Source organism: Polistes dominula, unplaced genomic scaffold (assembly GCF_049000335.1).
Source record: "Polistes dominula isolate Pdom_NZ unplaced genomic scaffold, Pdom_raw_medaka contig_16, whole genome shotgun sequence".
NCBI lineage: Eukaryota > Metazoa > Arthropoda > Insecta > Hymenoptera > Vespidae > Polistes > Polistes dominula.
In genome coordinates, this window is record NW_028301040.1 from 5,090,834 (window position 1) to 5,110,748 (window position 19,915).

The 19,915-nt window shown below is 28.0% G+C and overlaps 1 protein-coding gene across 1 annotated transcript in view; it reads left to right on the forward strand.

Moving 5' to 3' along the window:
• The window catches only part of Sema1a (semaphorin 1a), a 223,821-nt gene that overhangs the window by 185,645 nt on the left and 18,261 nt on the right, over positions 1 to 19,915 (forward strand). The window contains exon 3 of the mRNA XM_015320690.2: positions 16,053 to 16,149. Within this exon, the coding sequence (XP_015176176.1) occupies positions 16,053 to 16,149 (97 nt within the window). The remainder of the gene's footprint in view (positions 1 to 16,052; positions 16,150 to 19,915) is intronic.

The window sequence follows — 19,915 nt, forward strand, 5'->3', positions numbered from 1 at the left end:
AGTTCATATGCAACTATAATATTTAAAATAAAATTAAAAAAATAAATAGAACATTTCCTGATTAACCCTTTGAGTATTGAATACTTTTAACTAATATGTTTTTTGTAGGAACAAAATAATTTATTATTAAACTAAATTATAATAATAATATTTAATAATATTAATTATTATATTTAATAAATAATTATATAAATAATATTTAATATTTAATAATTAGTTTTTCTTTCTGAATATAATTTAATTAGTTAATAAAAACATCATATTATACTTTACATTAATATTAACAAACATTTTTACCAAACGCATATATGCATCCGTAGCACTCTAAGGGTTAAATCCAAAACCATTATAGAAGTTTTGTAAAATTTTAAAATCCCTAGTATTATATATATAAACCATAGACAACATTAGTTTATTCAAGAGGGAATACATGAAAATGTAGCTTTACTGTAAAATGGAAGAACTTTGACCTTAGCATTTATCGCACCGGTGCACATTTTACGAATGTATGCGCTTTCGGCTACGACCGAAAATGTTTCCAAAGGATAAAAGAGAGAGAGAGAGAGAGAGAGAGAGAACACGAAGAAACGAGATTGTCCATTTAGGAAAAGAGCGAACAACAATTGTTGCTACGATATCGTTAGTTGAAGCTTACATTTGCATCGTGAACTTCGGTGCACGCTTAATCGCAGTCAACATTAACGTTACTACCTCTGTTACACCAACACACCACATTAATACAATCTTTTATTTATAATCGGCTCGGTATTGTTCCCTTGTGGCTTCTACTCTCTCTCTCTCTCTCTCTCTCTCTCTCTCTCTCTCTCTCTCTCTTTCTCTCTCTTTAACGATAAACCTCCGGTTTGGTTTTCTCTCTAAGGCATGGCTTGTGCTGCTGCTGCTTCTTCCTACTGACATTAACCTACTTTTTTTTTTTTAAAGATAAGAAAAGGAGATGCGGTGTAAGTAATAGCTACTTCATGATAACGATCTAAGCAAAGAAGAAGATTGTTCTATGCTAAAAGACAATGCCGATGAAGATTACGATGATTAGACGAAATTTAAATCGATGGACAAATTTTTCTATCATTCTCTCGAATCGACTAGCATCAGAATTTTTTTTATTGATGGTATGATATCATTAAAGGTATAACGATGTTGTATAATTATTTGTATTATTATTTAAAAAATGTGTGAATTGTAATACTAATTCAGTAACTATTTTATTCGTATTATCAGTAACATAATAAAAATTAATTCTTTCACGTAATTTCCTATAAACTTTACCAACTAAATTAGATTCGGCGGTTGACATTTGATGATATCTTTTAAATGTTATACCATTATAAAACTTTTATCGAAATGAAAAATCCCTACGATTTAAACCTAAAGACATATATATGTACATATCCAATATATATAAAAAAAATTGGCGTGCTAATCAATTTAAAAATGATTAAATAACAATATCAAACAAGGGAAATAAAACAAAGTTAACATATAATTTAGAAAAAAAAAGTAATAGTTTAGTAATAAAGTAATAAAGTTTATCAACCGTGATAATAACGTTACTACTAGTGACACAATTCACATCTAATTAATTCCATCTGAGATACAAATCAACGGCATGCTAAATCCGTTATAGTTCTCATACCAACCTCTAATACGAAGTTAGTATAGCTTCTAAAGCTATTGATTTTAACGACTACTTAATCCACAGTAGATCTCTGAGAACATATATGGATGTGTTCTGGGTACACATAGAATTCAAGTAAGGCATCGAATACATGAGGTACGCATAAACACGATAGGGAAAACACCTATGCAATCCAACACAATACACATGTATATATGTATATGTGTGTACACTCATACATTTACACGTAGACAGGATATACCACCATGTATATAGATAAATGTAGACATAGAGATAGGCATGCCTCACGTTGCTACTGCTACTGCTACTGTTACTGCTGTTGCTGCTGTTGGATACGCTGAAGCTGAATTGCGTATCGGGGCTAGATAAGTGGATTTTTCGCGTCGATACATTCACGTTACATAGCATTGCACTCCCCTCGTGTTAGCTCTCGAAAGAGCTCCGCTAAATTGAGCCATCGGGGGAATCAGTCGCGCGCTTTCCTTCCCTTCCCTTCCCTTCCCTTCCCTTCCCTTCCCTTCTTCCCAACTTTCTTTCCTATCAGCCAAAACACCCACCCAGCCACCTACCCTTCTCTCATTCTCTCCAAATTTTTGTTCCTTTCTTTTCTCTTTTTTTTCTTTTTCCTTCTCTTTACTCTATGTTGGAGAGAGTCTCGAAATTGAAAAAAAGGAAAAAGTGTTATGAGAGAGAGAAAGGAATTGGGAAAGGGTAAGGCCGTAACGATGAGTATCACGTGTGCACATGGACGATCGAATTCTATTTCTAACTCCTTCTGTTTTTTTTTTCTTTTTATTTTCTTTCTTGATTCATCAAGGTTTGAAGAATAACAAGATATAAATATGTAATATATATTGGGTTGTACAGAAAGTTTGTGCCGATTTTGATGGAAGATTCAAATGCAACGCATTTAGGTCTTTTTTCTTTTTTTTCTTTTAGTATATATATTTATTAAATTATATATAAGTATTTTATATAATATAATTATATATATATATAAGTAACTTCAAAATTTAATAAATACAATATTTAATGTAATATACAAAAAAAAACGTATTTCTTCGTTTTTATTTAATAGTTTACTCAAATTTGTATGACATAACTGTCAATAGAATTATTCAGGTTGGTATTGAATATTATATTAAGCTGTATATCAATCCTTACTTAATTGTTTCATTATACTTTCACGTTAATTTGTCATAGAACATCTTGTTATATTTTTTATCGAGAGAGTTACGAACGTATTCGTACGAGTTATGAAATTAATTTTGTTTTGAAAAGTCAAGCCGGGAAATTATTCGGGAAAAACTTTTCGATTATCTATATATCTATCTATCTCGTTGGGATAATTAGTATAAAACGAAAGAGAGAGTGAGAGAGTGAGAGAGAGAGAGAGAGAGAGAGAGAGATGGCAGGAATAAAACATCGGGAAATGCCACAGAAATTCGATTCATTCTCGCGTATGTCGGAAATCGATATCGTACTACTGTTCCTTGTCTTTCCTATTCCTCTGTAATAACAGCTTTTCCATTTTTTTTCTGTATTTTTATTTTTTTTAGTTTCCTACAGGGAAATGCAGTAATAAAAGCTACAAGCTAGTAATACAGGTACAGAAGTTGTATCTTACTCTTTCTAACATTTATTTGTCCATGAATTCAAAGTACAAATTAAATCGTTACTTTTCTTCAAGATAATTTATAAATAATTTCAAGATAAATAATAATAATTATTATTATTATTAATATTTTTTGTCAATATTTCTGATCTAATTTCCTGCAGATGTATTTAATTATACGTTTTGAGTTATTCCAAACTACGAGTATTAAATGTTGGGTTAAATAACCACGAACGTGAGAGAGAAAGGAAAAGAAAAAAAGAAATCAAACGACATTGGAAAAAATCATCGTTTATCTATTCTTCGCGCGTGTATGTACTGCGATTGACACAAAAAATATTCATTTGATTGGCAACGTCCTTTAACGAGAGTCGATCTCTCTCACTGATCGACGTGTAACAGTTTCGCGGCTACGATAGATAGTATCAAAATATCGTTATTAGTTCGGTTGAATTGGCGATGTTAAAAGAAAAAAAAAAAAAAAAAGATGGAACAAAAATAAATCTGTTGAAAGGGAAAAAATGTAGGATTTTTTATCAAAATGAAAAATAATATACGTGTTGCAATACAATCAATCGCGGAATCGTTTTGATGTTTATAATGTGTTAAGATTTATATGTATATATATATAGAAAAAACAAACAGAAAAAAAGTAGAAATAGAAATATACGGAATCAATATAAATTGCAATAGAAAAAAAAAAATTAAATTTATATTATATTTAATATTATAATTTATAATTATTACTTATATAATTTATATAATATATATATATTATTAATTATATTATTAAGTATAAATTATACTTATATTATAAAATATTATACTTATATAATATTTTTTAATATAAGTAAGTTAATATTTTTTAATAGATGAATATTTTTCTCATACTACGAATCAATATTCAATTTAATATACCTTAACTAAAAATCAAATAACTTCTTATAAATTCATATATTACCTAGTAGAATTATATGTTATTAATTCTGTCTTATTTCAAATGTTAACAAGTATAGTTATTTTAGAATTTTTCTAGTTATTTTATAAATTAACGTATTTCACATTTTTACTATAACATTTACATATATATATATATATATATATATATATATATATATATATATGTACATTTAAAAGATTAAAATTCCGTTCTCTACATTCTATATAAACATTTTGATAATTGTATTATATATATATGCTGATCTCATTGATAAAATTTGTGATTTAACATGCATGCATATACACATATACATACATTTACATTCACATACCTGAAATATTCAAATTCCATTCTCCGACAAAATCATTTCGAAAATTCACTCTCTGAAACGAGAAATACGCTTTAATAATACGAAAGAAGACCAACCTTCACGGACTAACGTTTAATACTGAAAGTATAAACACGATTTGACCTTTTTTAGGAATATGTTTTTATCATAGAAGAAGAAGTGTTCTATGAATACATATCGAATGTTTACCAAACGATTTATTAACGTTTGAAAGACAATCAAAACAATAGCTGTCATAATGTTTAAGAAATTAGTTTGAATTTTCATATATAATACAATCTTTTAAAATTAAATACATATATATACATATGTTATATCCTATTTAAATATACTATATACATGTACGGAATTATCTCATTAACAATGTGTTTCATACATGAAATATTTGAAATATTTTTTCTTTGAATTTACGATATTATTGTTGTCTCGATTACCAAAGTTATTTTTTATAAAATGAATAAAAGATTGTTATTAAAATTAAAACGAACAATTATACAGAATAATAATTAATATTACTAATATATATATATATATATATATATACTTGTAACAACGTTAACAATTTGTAATACAAAATTATTTCAGTCGAAACTATGCAGCATTCAAAAATGGATAATAAATTTGCTTTTATAAATAAATGTGAATATATAATTAACCAAAATAATAATTATAATATTACGAGAATTACAATATTATAAATTATTATCATTCTAAGGTATTTAATTAAAGGATCAAAATCATACCTTTCATCGAGTTATTCGAGATTGTTTTAATTAAAATTAAATTAAAAGAAAGATAAAGGAGAAAGGTAGAAGATAAAATGAAAGATGTTTGTTCAACAATTGGTACAATCATCATAAGTTTGTGTACTTACTTATATTCTCATTGAGGATTGAGTAGTGCAAAGTGACCAAGGTACACATAGGTTCGCGTCAACGAACATATGTGGTACGTTAATGAAACTAATTAACCGTTGGTTAGTAGCATAGACGAGCGATCGTATGTTCACGCTCGAATGCTATGCTTCGATGTATCCTAATTGATTCGATTATAAGAGGCGTTTATCAACCTTATTGTCGTGTTACTTGTTCGTTACGTTCAATTTCTATTATTCGCTAGATAACTTCTTCCCACTTATCTATAGAAAATAATGAGGATCGATAATTATTATATTTATATATATAAGATATTATAATAAATTAAGTAGTATGAGTAATTAATAAATCATTTTATAAGTAATTTATTCTATATAATAATGTGTTTCAATCTTTATATACTTTTGTTCTATTATTTTATAAAATATTATTTTATCAAGATATGTTTAAATAAAGAATCAATAATCTTAAAACCAATTTACCTTATATAATAATTGGGATTATTAAAATATGTTTTATCTTTTTATTATTTTGTTCTATTATTTTATTAAATATTATTTGACGTAGATATATTTAAATAACAAACAAATAATCTTCTAACCAATTTACCCTATAAAATAATTGATATTATCAAAATGCATCCTACCCTTTAATACTTTTGTTTTATTATATTATTTAATAAATTATAATTTGAGGAAGATGTAGACTGGCAATAAAAGGGTCGTAGAACGTTGATCGAATCGTTCGTTAGTCATATTTTAACCACGAATGAAAAACTCGCTTAAGTCAGTCTCATGCGTCAGGGACAAATGAAGCTGGAGTTAGGGTTAGTAGAAGAGAAGGGCCGTTAAAAAATAATGGCTTAGGGTCGTCGCTTCTGACAGGCAACGGCAGGCTGGCACGTGCGAAACTTTAATGACTTTCGCTCGATCTAACGCCATTCTCCTTTCTCTCTCTCTCTCTCTCTCTCTCTCTCTCTCTCTCTCTCATACTACGTGTTACGAGGGGCCCTATGGGTCCACTTTACTCTCAACAACCAGCTCGAGATAATCCACTCCCGTGGCCGAGAGAAGTTTATAAGCGAGGAGAATATCGTCGACTATCGTCTCGACTTCCTTCCTCGATTAGGATGTCAAGTTCGACCGAATTGGCTCTTTAATCTGATAAACTTTAACTCTCTACGATATTCCACCTATGCGACAACTTTTTTAATTAATTCCATCCCCTTTCCCGTCTCCTTTCACGCTTGCATTATTTTTCATTTTCTTTATTTCGTTATTTCGTATATCATATATCTTCTTTATATAGAAAAATTCAGTTTCACAATGTTTGTCCACTTATAATTTAAAAAATTAGTTAACAGATTTTAATGAAATTTATTTTATTTTGTATGATTTTGTTCAACTTAGAATATAGGATAGTTTTTATCACGATTATTTTTATTTTTTATTGTTAATTTAAGGATTTAAGGTTATCTTTCAGATTATATAAGCTTTCAATAGATGGTGCTGTATTACAATCTAATTACTTCACGTTTTTTTTTTCAGATTTACATATGACATATCTAGCCTTATTTTTTATAAGATTAGAAAACTTTCTCGATACGTAGATAATCTTGTTTTTCCTTATCAGTGTAAAGAAAAACACAAAAATACAAAAAGGAAAGAAAGTGCAAAAGTGTCTTAGAAGAAAAATGTATCAAACCATAATCTCATTCTTTTGACTTTTCTGACTTATTTTTTTTTTTTTTTTTTTGTAAAAATTCTTACAAAAAATCGAATAAATTTATCCAATTTAACGTTAACACGTAAAAGATTAGAATTTTTGTTTATCCTTGGAGAGAGACTATACACGATTTTCTTCTCGGAGTTAAAATACATTCGCAGATAAGAAAAGATGAACTTATTGTCTAGGGTTAGTACCGGTCTGCTTGACTCTTTTCTAGTTTTCTATGCGAAGGAATGATAGTAGTATGGTGCAAACCCACCCCTTCCCTCCTCCCTTGGTTCATGCATTCGTACGTAAGCTTTTCCCCAACATTACCATACGACTCACAATGCGAACATTAATATCGTAATGGATTCTCTCCTACGAATTCGTTTCAAGGGAAGTATTCTATTCTTAGTAGTAGTAAACCCCCTGTACCTAGTTGCCCGAGAGTCACGTTATAAGGTGCCGCAGCACGTATAAGCATTCCCTTATTGCGTTTCACTATCGTGTCGCGTTACTTTCATCTGCCGCCTTAAATATTTTAATTCCATCGTCGTCGTCGGCGGCGTCTCTTAGGAGAGAGAGAGAGAGAGAGAGAAAAATCTTCAAGAAAAAGTTCTCTCGGCACGCTCCATTTTCCAATCCTACTTTCTATGTGTCTCTCATCACCTTCATTATTTTATTCGTTTCATTAATGTTAAAATACTCAATGTGAAAAACTTTTAAAGAAAATTACCTTTAAGGTATTTTATATATTGGGTTGGCAAGAAAATAATTTTGGCTTGCATCAATAGATAACGTTATGTTTGTTTTGTTATTATTTTGTTAAATTTTTTAGATATTTAATTTAAAGTTCATTTTTTGTATGGAAAGTTAATAAAATTTAGTTATTTAATTTAAAATTAATTTTTTTATATAGAAACAATTGAGTTTTATTTTACACTAAAAAACCAAAATTACTTTCTTGCCAACCCAATATATATATATATATATATTTTTTTTTTTATTATTAATATTTACCTTGATATCACATAATATCAAATGGAACATAGAGAAAGGGTAGAAAAGCATGCATGCATGAATAAAAATTTCACAGAAATTTAAAACTTTAAAAAGATTCTTTGAAACTTCTTTTGCAATAGGTTCGAAAAAAAAAGAAAAAAACAGGAAAAAAAATAGAAAAGTAAGGAAAAAGAAAGGAAAGAAAAAAAAACCTCGAACCTAACTCGAGAGTGCAATAACATTATTCTCTCTCTCTCTCTCTCTCTCTCTCTCTCTCTCTCTCTCTCTCTTTCTATTTCATTCTATCTTTCAATATTTCCTTTCTTCGTTCAACGCACTTGGCAAACTTTCAAGAAACATTCCGCGTGATCCGAAAGGAAAAGAAGAAGAAGAAACGCATCGAGTTGAAGCCAACGAATCCACCTAACGTTCTTCTTCTCTTCAATGGGCGTTATGAAATATTTCTCAGAGTAACCCACACACACTCTCTCTCTCTCTCTCTCTCTTTCCTATTTCGTACTATTACATTATCCTTGAGTCCGAACGTTCCTCCTTAATTCCACTTTTAAATCGACGACACGGAATTTCACTCCGGTTCGTTTCTTTAAGGAATCCACAACCAGAGAGAGAGAGAGAGAGAGAGAGAGTCGATAGACTTCGAGTTTGCATCTGTGAAAACATTTGCTTTGCGTTTACGTTTCTCAAGCCCCCTCTCCTGATTCTCTTTCTCCCTTACCATTCTGGTCTTACTTTTACCAATTCACTTCACTCTTTCTCTTTCTCTCACACATATACACACACAGTAGCTTTCTTGGCACTTTCAGGACGGAATTTAATCAAAGTCACGACATTTGAGGCACGATCGTGTTACAACCGTCTCGAACGATTCTCCTACTTTTCTGTTCAACCCCTCAAACCACCTCCTCTTCCTCCTCCTCCTCCTCCACTTGCTTCTCTCTTTCCTACTCGTGAGAATCCCTTGGCTGATTTCATTTATTGCAGTACCGTGAGCGTGCTCGAAATAACGAATTAGCTTCATAGTGATCGACATTCACCAGTCCGAGAGAATACTCTCTATTATTTCTTTTTTTACCTCTTTCTCTTTACTTTCTTTATCTGTCTACGCTTTTAAAAGAATAAGAATAAGAAGAAAGACGATCGTGCGTTTAATTGCTATTCGCTAGGTATTCCATCTTTCTTGATAACCAGCTAATTACCGACTTTCACATAGTAACAGTAGCCAACCAACCCAAGCAAGTTGGTGAATAATACTCCGTCTCCTTCAACTTGGCCTTTCGGCAACTCAAAAGTAAGAGAGAAAGAGAAAGAAAAAGAGAGAGAGAGGGAGAGAACGGTTGGTTGGATAGTTTTATCATCAAGCTGTCTCGGAGATTTTCATCGTGGATGAAATTTCTTCGTGATATTAAGCCTGACGTAAAAAGTTTCAACGGTTCGTTTATACGAGCTTTTTGTATTATCTGCGAATCTATGTTTCTAAAAAAAAAAAAGGGGAAAAAGAAAGTTCACGAAAAAATCTCGTTACGCTTTTTTTTTTTTTTATTGGTATAACTAAACTAATTAAATATAACAAAAAAGTTTCATTTCAAATATAATATAATATAGATTTATTAATATTTTATTGGAATATAATATTTAATGGATATACAAATAAAATATATTATAAAATATATAATATATTATAATAATAAAATTATATTTAAAATAATAAATTTAAATAATAAATTAAATTAAATAATAATAAATATAATAAATTTCTTAATATTTTATTATAATAAAAATTCTTGTATTTTCCAATAATAATATTAATAACTTAAATCTTATGATTTGGGATCGATAAATGATGATTTTATAAGATACTTGTCATGAACGGAATCTATAAATCATTTTGATATCCAATATAGTGCAAGTTTAATAGAACACACTCCCGTAGAGTTTTGATCTTAGCTATCCGTAACTCTAACATCCCTTAGACTTTGTTTCATCTCGTTCTATCTCTCTCTCTCTCTCTCTCTCACTCTCTCCCTCTCTCTCTCTCTTTTTCTTTTTGTCAACAAAGTTCGATCTAGGAAGTTTGACGAGGAACGAGAACGCCTGGCGTAACTTTGAACGCGTTCAATATTTTCAAATCCACGTTTCTCGATTATAGTTCGTACAGGATCAGGAAGAAACTTAGCTACGTGATTTGTGGTAGAACAGTAGATAAATCCACTTCGCTTTCCTTTCTTTACAACTTTTCGTGTGCAAGCTTCGAGAGTTCGTCTTATTTCTTCTTCCTTCTTCCTTTTTTTTTTCTTTTCATTTTCTTTTAATGTATTCACACTCCAGCAATTTTATCGATTATCTCCTTTGTTTTATCCTTTTTTATTTTATGTAATTATGAAATCCTTTTTTTGGAGTAAGTTTTACACGTTTTATTCGTTCTTTTTTTTTATTATCATTTTTTATTTTTTTATTTTTTTATATAATTATTTTATTATTGGCGCGTACTGTTTAATATTGTATATTTATTATTTTTTTATCTTACGAAGTAGAGAAATTTTATTTATATTTATTTTAATTATATATTTATAATATTATTATATATTAATTATATTATAATATTATTATATACGTTTATTTTAATTATATTTATAATATTTTATTTATAATAATTTTGTTATTTTACAAAGTAGATAATAAATACGTAAAGTATTGCAATTTAATAGACCAATAAAGACGCTTTGGTCTAACTAAAGCCCTCGATATCGTTAAAATTTCTCATCGATCTTCCGATGCCGCAACACAGCCAGATTTTTACACCTTTCGACCACGTGTAAGTCGATACTTATATTTTCCCTCCTCCTCCTCCTCCTCCTCCTCCTCCTCCTCCTCCTGCCCCCTTTTGTTTTATACTCTTTCACTTTCAATGTGGTTTATATTTTGTATCGGTTTTCACGTCTCTATGTATCCACCACGTCTGAAACTCTTTCCTCTACACCTTTTTGTTTTTATCACCATGAATTATTTTATTATAGTATTCTTTTTTTTTATCATTCCACGTAACATTATTTTATTTAAAAAAAATACAAAAAAAAATTAATAAATTATTATTACGAACATAATATTTGCTTTAAACTTCGTTCATTTGCAATGTGAGTGGGTGGAGGGTTGGGGAATTGATCGAATCATAAAAAAAAAATATATAAATTAATTGAATTTTATATAAAGATGAATTGTCCAATTACATTTCTCGCCAATTATGAAGCAGCAGATAATTGTCTCTCTCTCCATGAAGCCAGTAATTTGACGAATCGAAATTTCATGACGTCTTTTCTCGTGATCGAGAAGTGTATGGGTCGTAGAAAGATTGGAATCGGACGATTAATTTTGGAAAACGATAACGTAACGAAGCAAGAACTTGATGAGAATGTGTATATAAGAGAAAGAGAGAAAGAGAAAAGGAGAGAGAGAGAGAGAGAGAGAAAGATCGAGATAGAATACAAATTCTCAGTTTAATTTCAGAAGCAATCAGAGAAAGAGGTCGTTTCGTCTCGTCTCTTTGTCTCTTCTCTTTCTCTCTCTCTCTCTCTCTCTTTATTTTTTTCTCTTTTTCTTTTTTCTTAAGTGAGTACACGGCCATTATTAATTTTTCAATATATTTATATCATAAACAATATATTAACTGTTAAGTTATAAGTAATCATAAAATGAATTCGTTGATATTATGTAAAATGAAAATGAAAATGAAAATGAAAATGAAAATGAAAATGAGAATGAAAATGAAATTAATTTAAATAGAAAATTATCTCGTAAATTAATTTTTCCCTTTTTGTTTATCTCGTTTTGCTATCTGTATACACGTTTATATTTCAAATCAAAAGACAGAAAGAGAAACAAAGAAAGAGATAATTCTTTTGTGTGTTAATTTATAAAACAAATTTATATTCTTTCAAAGTAATTACATTAACGAGTAATCTGTAATAAATAAATAAATAAATAAATAAATAAAAGGAAAAAGGGGTGTAAAATTGACACGTGACATGTAGTGAACGTTTCTTAATGTCAATAAATTTGATTTAATTATTAGATTATTTATTATTATAAAATGTAAATGAAATAACGAAATTTACGATACATTACGTCATATTTTATCGCAAATACGATACGTATATATGTGTATACGCACACATTATGAGAAAATTTATATATAAAAGAAAAAAAATAGAAAAATAAAATAGTAAAATAGAAAAATCATTATTCCAAATTAAAATCTACAAGTTTAATAAAATGCAGGTGCATGTAAAATCTCATATGCAAAACCTGGTTCCTATGTTTTGAACTTATTAATAAATATAAATCTACCCTCTTGAACGTGGTAAAGATTTTTAATTAGATTTATTTATATATCAAAAAACTTATGCATTTTTATTCCAATAAAATAATAAATAAATAAATAAATAAATAAATAAATAAATAAATAAATAATATATATATATATATATATATATATATATATATATATATATAAAATAATAATAATAATAAAATAATAAATATATGATTACGTGTGTTACCTATCATTCGTTTCATTTTATTTATTTAAACAAAACTTAGACCTTTCTAATCGGAATTATTCAAAAATATAATTTATCATTATTTTGCAATATTTAAAAAGAAATAAATTAATAATTATATTAAAAATAATAGTAATAGTATTTAAACTAATTTAAAATTCTTTACCAAATTCAAAAATTATATATTTAATGATCTAATATTCTCATAAATTACAAATTGTATTTTTCAATTGTTTAATAAAATTATATTAACATTATATGAAGTATAAGTAAAAAAAAAAAAATTGAAAAAATTATAAATAAAAATATATTAACACTTATCCAAAATCCCTGAAAGAGCAAAAAAGTAGTCCACCCTTATTGAAAACAAAACCCAGTACCTTTACCTGGTCTTTTTACCTGACATACTTAAAATAACTACACGCATTCGTGTAAACAAGTATGTTACCTGCCTGCCTATCAATCTATATTTAACAAATTCAAACATATACATACCAACACATTCATTCCATGTTTCTGCATAGTAACTCACACCCCAGCAGGGTGCAAAAGCCTATATTAAAGAGTACACTGCGAAGTATCTACATCACCCCATTTCAACTACGTTTTTTCTAAAATTAGATTCTATGGGATTACATACCAATACTGTAAATAATTAACAAGACAAGTAATTATTACAAAAATGATTAATTTCAAAATACTGTGTGTGATTAGTATAATAAAAGTATTGTTAAGCTTTGAAGTTCCATTTGAAAACTATCGAATAAACGTCAGAAATGAAAGAAAAGAAATAATTGCGAATAGTTACATATTCTTCTATTGATTAGTATGATTTCAATGAGAACGATGGATTATCAATGATTCATCTGAAGACTATGGAATAAATTGGATTATGGTGAAAAATCTTTCTGAAGAAAAAATCAGATTTTGATGAATTCTGATGGAATCGTAGACAAAAGATTTAATCAAATTTTCTAATTCTGATTATTTTTATATTTTTTATATAATTATTATTATAATTATATAAAATAATTATTTAATATATATATTAAATATTATACTATCTAAATAATATAAATGATATTTATATAATATTATATTTATATTTTTAAAATATGTTATAAATGTATTAAATTATGAAAAAATATTATATTAATATAAAAAATAATTTTTTTTTAATGTATTTAATAAGCCTTTAATAATAATAAAATAATATAATATTAAATATATTAAATTATCAAAAAATATTATTACAAAAAATAATTTTATTAAAAATGTATTTAATAAGCCTTTTAATTACTGATATACCAAATATTAAACACAAAAGAAGTGTGTTAATTTTAATTAAATAACTAGATGATAAATTATTTGAAAATTAGTTCCCTTTTTTGTTTGTCATCTCTCTCTTTCTCTCTCTCTCTCTCTCTCTCACTCTCATTATTCCCATGTACTATTACACCCCTGTTTTATTCATGTTGTGTATATTTCGATACATTTGTTACCCTCGTTCTATAATTTTACGATGTTACGGGAAAACAATATCGACGTTAATTCGTTTCTACAGGAAGACGTATGATCCAACCGATAATGGCCCGTTCATTCTCTCCCTCATCGTCATTGGTGCTCGTTATCACTACTCGCCTATTCGCCTATCAAATTGCACGGATCGAGAACGAGCCTATCTGTTCTCTCTCTATATGTTCAATTGTGTATGTGTCTCTCTGTCTTTCTCTGTTTATATGCCCATGTATGAACATTTGTATGTGTATATATATATATATATATATATATATATATATATATATATATGTGTGTGTGTATCGCATTCGGGTTGCGAACTCTCCCGATCGTTTATCGAATCATCACCGTGAAAATTCGTGGGGAAAACGCGTTGTAATCATCGTCGATCATCGAATCCATCGAGTGTCAAACCCTCGTCCGTGACACCCTTTTCCGCGGTTTTATTAATTAAATCACGTTCCCATCTACTATCCTCGTACTTCAAATTAATTAATCGAACGAACGACTTTTTAGCAGCTAAATCTTTTCCACTACCCCTTCCCTCACCCCACTACTACCGTCGTTTACTTTCTTATAATATATTTGCGTTTCTTTTTTTTACCCTGGCATAATAATACGATAACAAATAACAAATATAATAAATTAAATATATAATAATTATAATAAAAAATATAATAAAATAAATGTAATAAAATAAATATATAATATTAATATAGTGAGGAAATAAAAAATAAATATAATAAAATAAGTCTATAATAAATAATAAAAAATTTTTGCTTTCGATCTCTTAGGAAGAATAAACCAAAAAAAAAAAATAGTGCTTTTCCATCTCACTTTATACTAATTTTAATTTAATAAATAGTTCGAATGTTTGTTATTAAAAAAAAAAGAGAATTAACTAGAAGTTTCATATTTATATTATTTTTATTTTTGAAATCAACCCCTTTACTCCACTCATTACCGGAACTATCCTATCTTTTTTTATGGTTCAAAGTTTAAAGATATTATCGATAGAAAAATTTTCTTTAGACCATTAAAAAAAAAAAAAAAAAAATCAACTATAAATATAAAAGAACAAAAAAGGAGTAAAAGTAAAGAAGAATAGTTTCACATTTTTATTCCTTTTTAAATATTTATCTTTTTATACCTGTTTTTTTTTCTTTTTTTTTTTTCAACAACGAAGAAGATATATATATATAGGATACCTCGCGTTCACTTTATAGAAATATATATCTCCCTCTCTTTTTCTCTTTATCTAATTAGAAGAAGAGAACGTAACGTTGGCAGGTTCTCTTCTTCTCTTGGGAAAAGACGATGGATGAGAGTTAGGAAAGGTTTGGGGGTGAGTTGGGGGTGGTTGGAAGAGTAACAGGAGAGCCTGTACGAAACAAAAGACTTCTTATTTACCCTCGATCGTAAGATAAAGTACTCATCGACACGCGAAATTCGCTAATGATCGGCCACCGGCATTGTTCTTCTTCTCCTCCTGAACGACGCTTCTTGCGACGGTCAAAAGGAAACTTATTACGCTTATTAACTTGGCTTCCCGTTGAGAATTATGAAAGAATGAGTTTGGGTGGTAAAGGGAGAAAAAGAAAGAAAGTGTAGGAGAGAGATATTGAAGAAAAGGGAAAGAAACCAAATCGCATTGGCCAAGCACCGTGCAATGAAACGAGACTAGCAGTCTACTAATTAGATGAATAAGATAATTCCATCTTTTTTTTTTTCATTTGTTCTTCCTTTCTTTTTTTTTTTCGAATGAAGAAACGAAAACTTAACCTACCATTTCTTCTGTTTTTCTTTTTACAGGTGCCGAAGATGTGTTCAGGTTTACGGGAAATGAAACGCACACAGACTACTTTCGTTTGGTGCTCAGGGATGCCAACTATCTTCTCGTTGGCGGAAGGTAAATATAGGTTTCATTTGATAGAAGTGCTTTAATTAAAGGACCACCATTCGAATCTTCTTCTTCTTCTTCTACTTCTTCTTCTTATTCTTTACTTTATTTCTATGGTGTCATTCTTACTTATTCAACATTTGCAATATTACGTAGATTAGTACTTTTATATATATATATATATATATATGAATGTTTGATTTTGTAATATTAGATTTTATCAAAGTTCCCCTCATTTCATTTCATTCGTATTACTATTTCTATTTTTAATTTTTTCTTATCGTTGACACAATAAAAAAAAACGATAAAACATCTGATTTCAATTCGTGAAATTAATATTTCATATTTTACATTGCAAAGAATATTGTTCGAAGAATAATTGATGAATGATAGGACGTTTATAGAATGAGTGATAGTTTGTAATTACAATACTAATTAAATTTTCAACGTGTGTTACACTTACCTTTTAGAATTAGACGATACGTCAATATCGAACTCGGAAATTCTCTTATTCTGTCTATGTTATATTATATACTATAATCGTCTAGTACAAATATGATTTATTGATTTATATCTTTTAAGAAAAATGGTTCAAATAGAAACGATTAGAAATGAATTGAAACGGAATCAATGTTAAATGTAGTTTTTAACTTCAACTAACATTGGTTTTCTCAATATTATTTTATTTGATATTTTTATAAAGAGAGAGAGAGAGAGAGAGAGAGAGATAATTTACTCGGAGTAAATAACATTTTTAATGTATAATGTATAATATTAACACGGCAAAATCTTTCATTTACTTTCCATACTACATTATTATAATAATAATAATAATAATAATAATAATAATAATAATAATAATAATAATAATAATAATAATAATAAAAGTATCGTGATTTATTAACGTTCAGTAACGCTTCATTAAAACTTCAAACAAAATCTTTCTTTCCTTTTTACACCGTAAATTATTCATAAACAAATTGAATATTTTTCAAACACGTTATTTTATTTTATCATCAAAGTTTTTTTGATTTATCAAGTACAGAGTACAGAAAATTCGTAACAATTCGGTCAATTACATTTTACCGATTTGTGACAGAACACATCTTTTGTAAATGACTTCGTGTTCTTGTTCTTGTTTCAAATGCAAGAATGTAAAATTGAAATTAACATTTGGAATATTTGACAAAAGATGACGCGATTTGAAAACGGCATGTACCAATGGAATTTTAAACTTTGTCTTTTGCTAGAAACAACAATTCGTCGTCTCGTGGGAAACGAACGAGTGAAGTTCGTTCAACGATTTCTCTCTCACTCACTCTCTCTCTCTCTCTCTCTCTCTCTCTTTTGTATAATAACAGCATATGTAATGATTTTGACGCCCATCATGTATATAAATGCATAGGAAAATTTCGTTCCAATCGTTGGTTGGTTGCTCGATAATTTATTCAAATTTTCTTGTTTGATAAGTAACTAAAAATTACTTTTATTTTCTTTTTTTTTTTTCTTTTAAATTTAAATCAACGTTTTATTTCATTTACCAGTACGCTAATAAAATATTCGTATATTCGTTTGATAACAAAAGTTACATGTGTATTAATTAAAAAAAAAAAAAAAAAAAAAATAGAGAGAAATAGAGAGGAAGAATAAAAGAAAATCTCAGGGGTACAAAATATTTTTCCACTTTGTAGTTTTTATTATTATTTTTTTTTTCAATTTTTTTTTTCACTTCATCGAATCTTTTTCTGATAATTTCGATGCAACATGCATATCGTCATAAATTAACAAACGAATAAAACAAACACGAAGGACAAAATGTTTTTCAAAAAATTAAACAAAAAATAGAACAAGGTTTCTAAACGTGAATAAAACTCTCATTTATCTTTCTTTCTCTTTCTTTTTTCCTTTCTCTTTTTCTTTCTCTTTGCTTTTGATTATTATTATTTTTTTCTTTTATTCTTCGTTCTTCGAAAAAGCAAGCTCCTAAGTAAGTAGTTATGCGTAACTCGAGCGTCTGTAAAAACTTTGGAAATTTCATACTCTCAAAGGAGAGGTAAGGAAGGGAGAAAGGGCTTTCAAGAAACGAAAGGTCTTACACACAACGATGTCTCGTCGTTATTTAACGCTCGAATTAGAATCATAAGAAAGCAGAAAAAAAAATATCAAAAAAATGAGAAAAGTAAGCTTTGCCGAGAAGAGAACGTTGGAAAATTAAATTATTGCATTAAAGTCTATTTAAAAATGTGCAGTTTTCTCTGAAGACAGAAATATCATTGATCGAACTGTAATTTGACAAAACAATGACGAAAGAATAAAGATAAAAAATACAAAAAAAAGATAAAAATAATTCTTTTGCAAATAATTCCGAATCTTTTTCCTAAGATAAAATTTTATTATTTTCGTAATTTTTTCTTTGTTATTTTTGTTACTACGATAGAAATATTACATATTGGACTGTAATTTGACAAAAAAAATGACAAAAGAATAAAGATAAAAAATACAAAATAAGATAAAAATAATTCTTTTGCAAATAATTCCGAATCTTTTTCCTAAGATAAAATTTTGTTATTTTCGTAATTTTTTCTTTGTTATTTTTGTTACTACGACAGAAATATTTCAGATTGGACTATAATTGGACAAAACAATGACGAAAGAAAAAAGATCAAAAATAAAATCAATTCTTTTTCGTAAAATAAAGTTTTTATATATATATATATATATTTTTTTTTTTTAAAGGAACACAAAATTTATGTTCAACATTTTTCCATTTTCGTATTTCGCATTAAACGATGACGTTAAACGTTACTTTTCCTTTTTATTTTTTATTTTTATTTATATTTTCTTCACTTTTTATCCAACGATAGCAAATCGAACCTTTAAAACGCAATACACACACACACGTAGAAATCGCCAATGCATACTCGACCATATTTGCATTCATAATTCGAATGGTCGAGAGAAATAAAAAAAAGGGAGAAAAATATTAATAAAAAAAAAAAAAAAATTGAAAATAAAGAAAAAAAGGAAGAAAAAAAAGGTAAAAACCACAGTCAAATGTAAATGAAGAGATACGCAGTTTCTAGGAAATCGAATCTTCCTGTTAATTTTGAGTTTGCAATGCAAACGGCCCCGCGACTTCGTCGTGTCTCCTCTTTCTCTCTCTTTCTCTCTCTCTCTCTCTCTTTCTCTCATTTAGTTGTCCCTAAAAAGAAGTAGAAGTAGAAGTAGAAGAAGAAACAGTAGAAGTAAAAGTAGAAAAGAGTAAGAAGAAATGTTCCGATTCTTTCAAAAGAATTGCATAATTTTCTCGCTTGAAAACTGCGAGTGCTGTTACATTGTACAATGAAATTGTTGTTTTTTCCTTCATTCCGATTTTTTATTTTCCTTTTTCTATTTTTTTTTTTTCTTTAATTTTATATCTCGTGCTTTCCACATTTTATTTTTTTGTCATTGATACATATATTATATTTATTTTATTATTAAATAATATAATTTTTCTACTCTTATTACTTGTATATCAGATTGATGCGTATGGGAAAATATCGGATGTTTAAAATAAATATATAAAATTACACGTGTAACTTTTTTTCTTCAAACAAAACCTATTTATTTTAATGAAAATAAAATTCTTTTATTTACTTCAATACTATTTTTCTCAACGATAATTGTAACACACGTTCCGTGCCACGGTGGTACACTTATCATAGGACATATTTATTTAATGTACTGAAAATATGTGTTTAAAATAAATGTAATTCTGTAAAAAAATATTTTT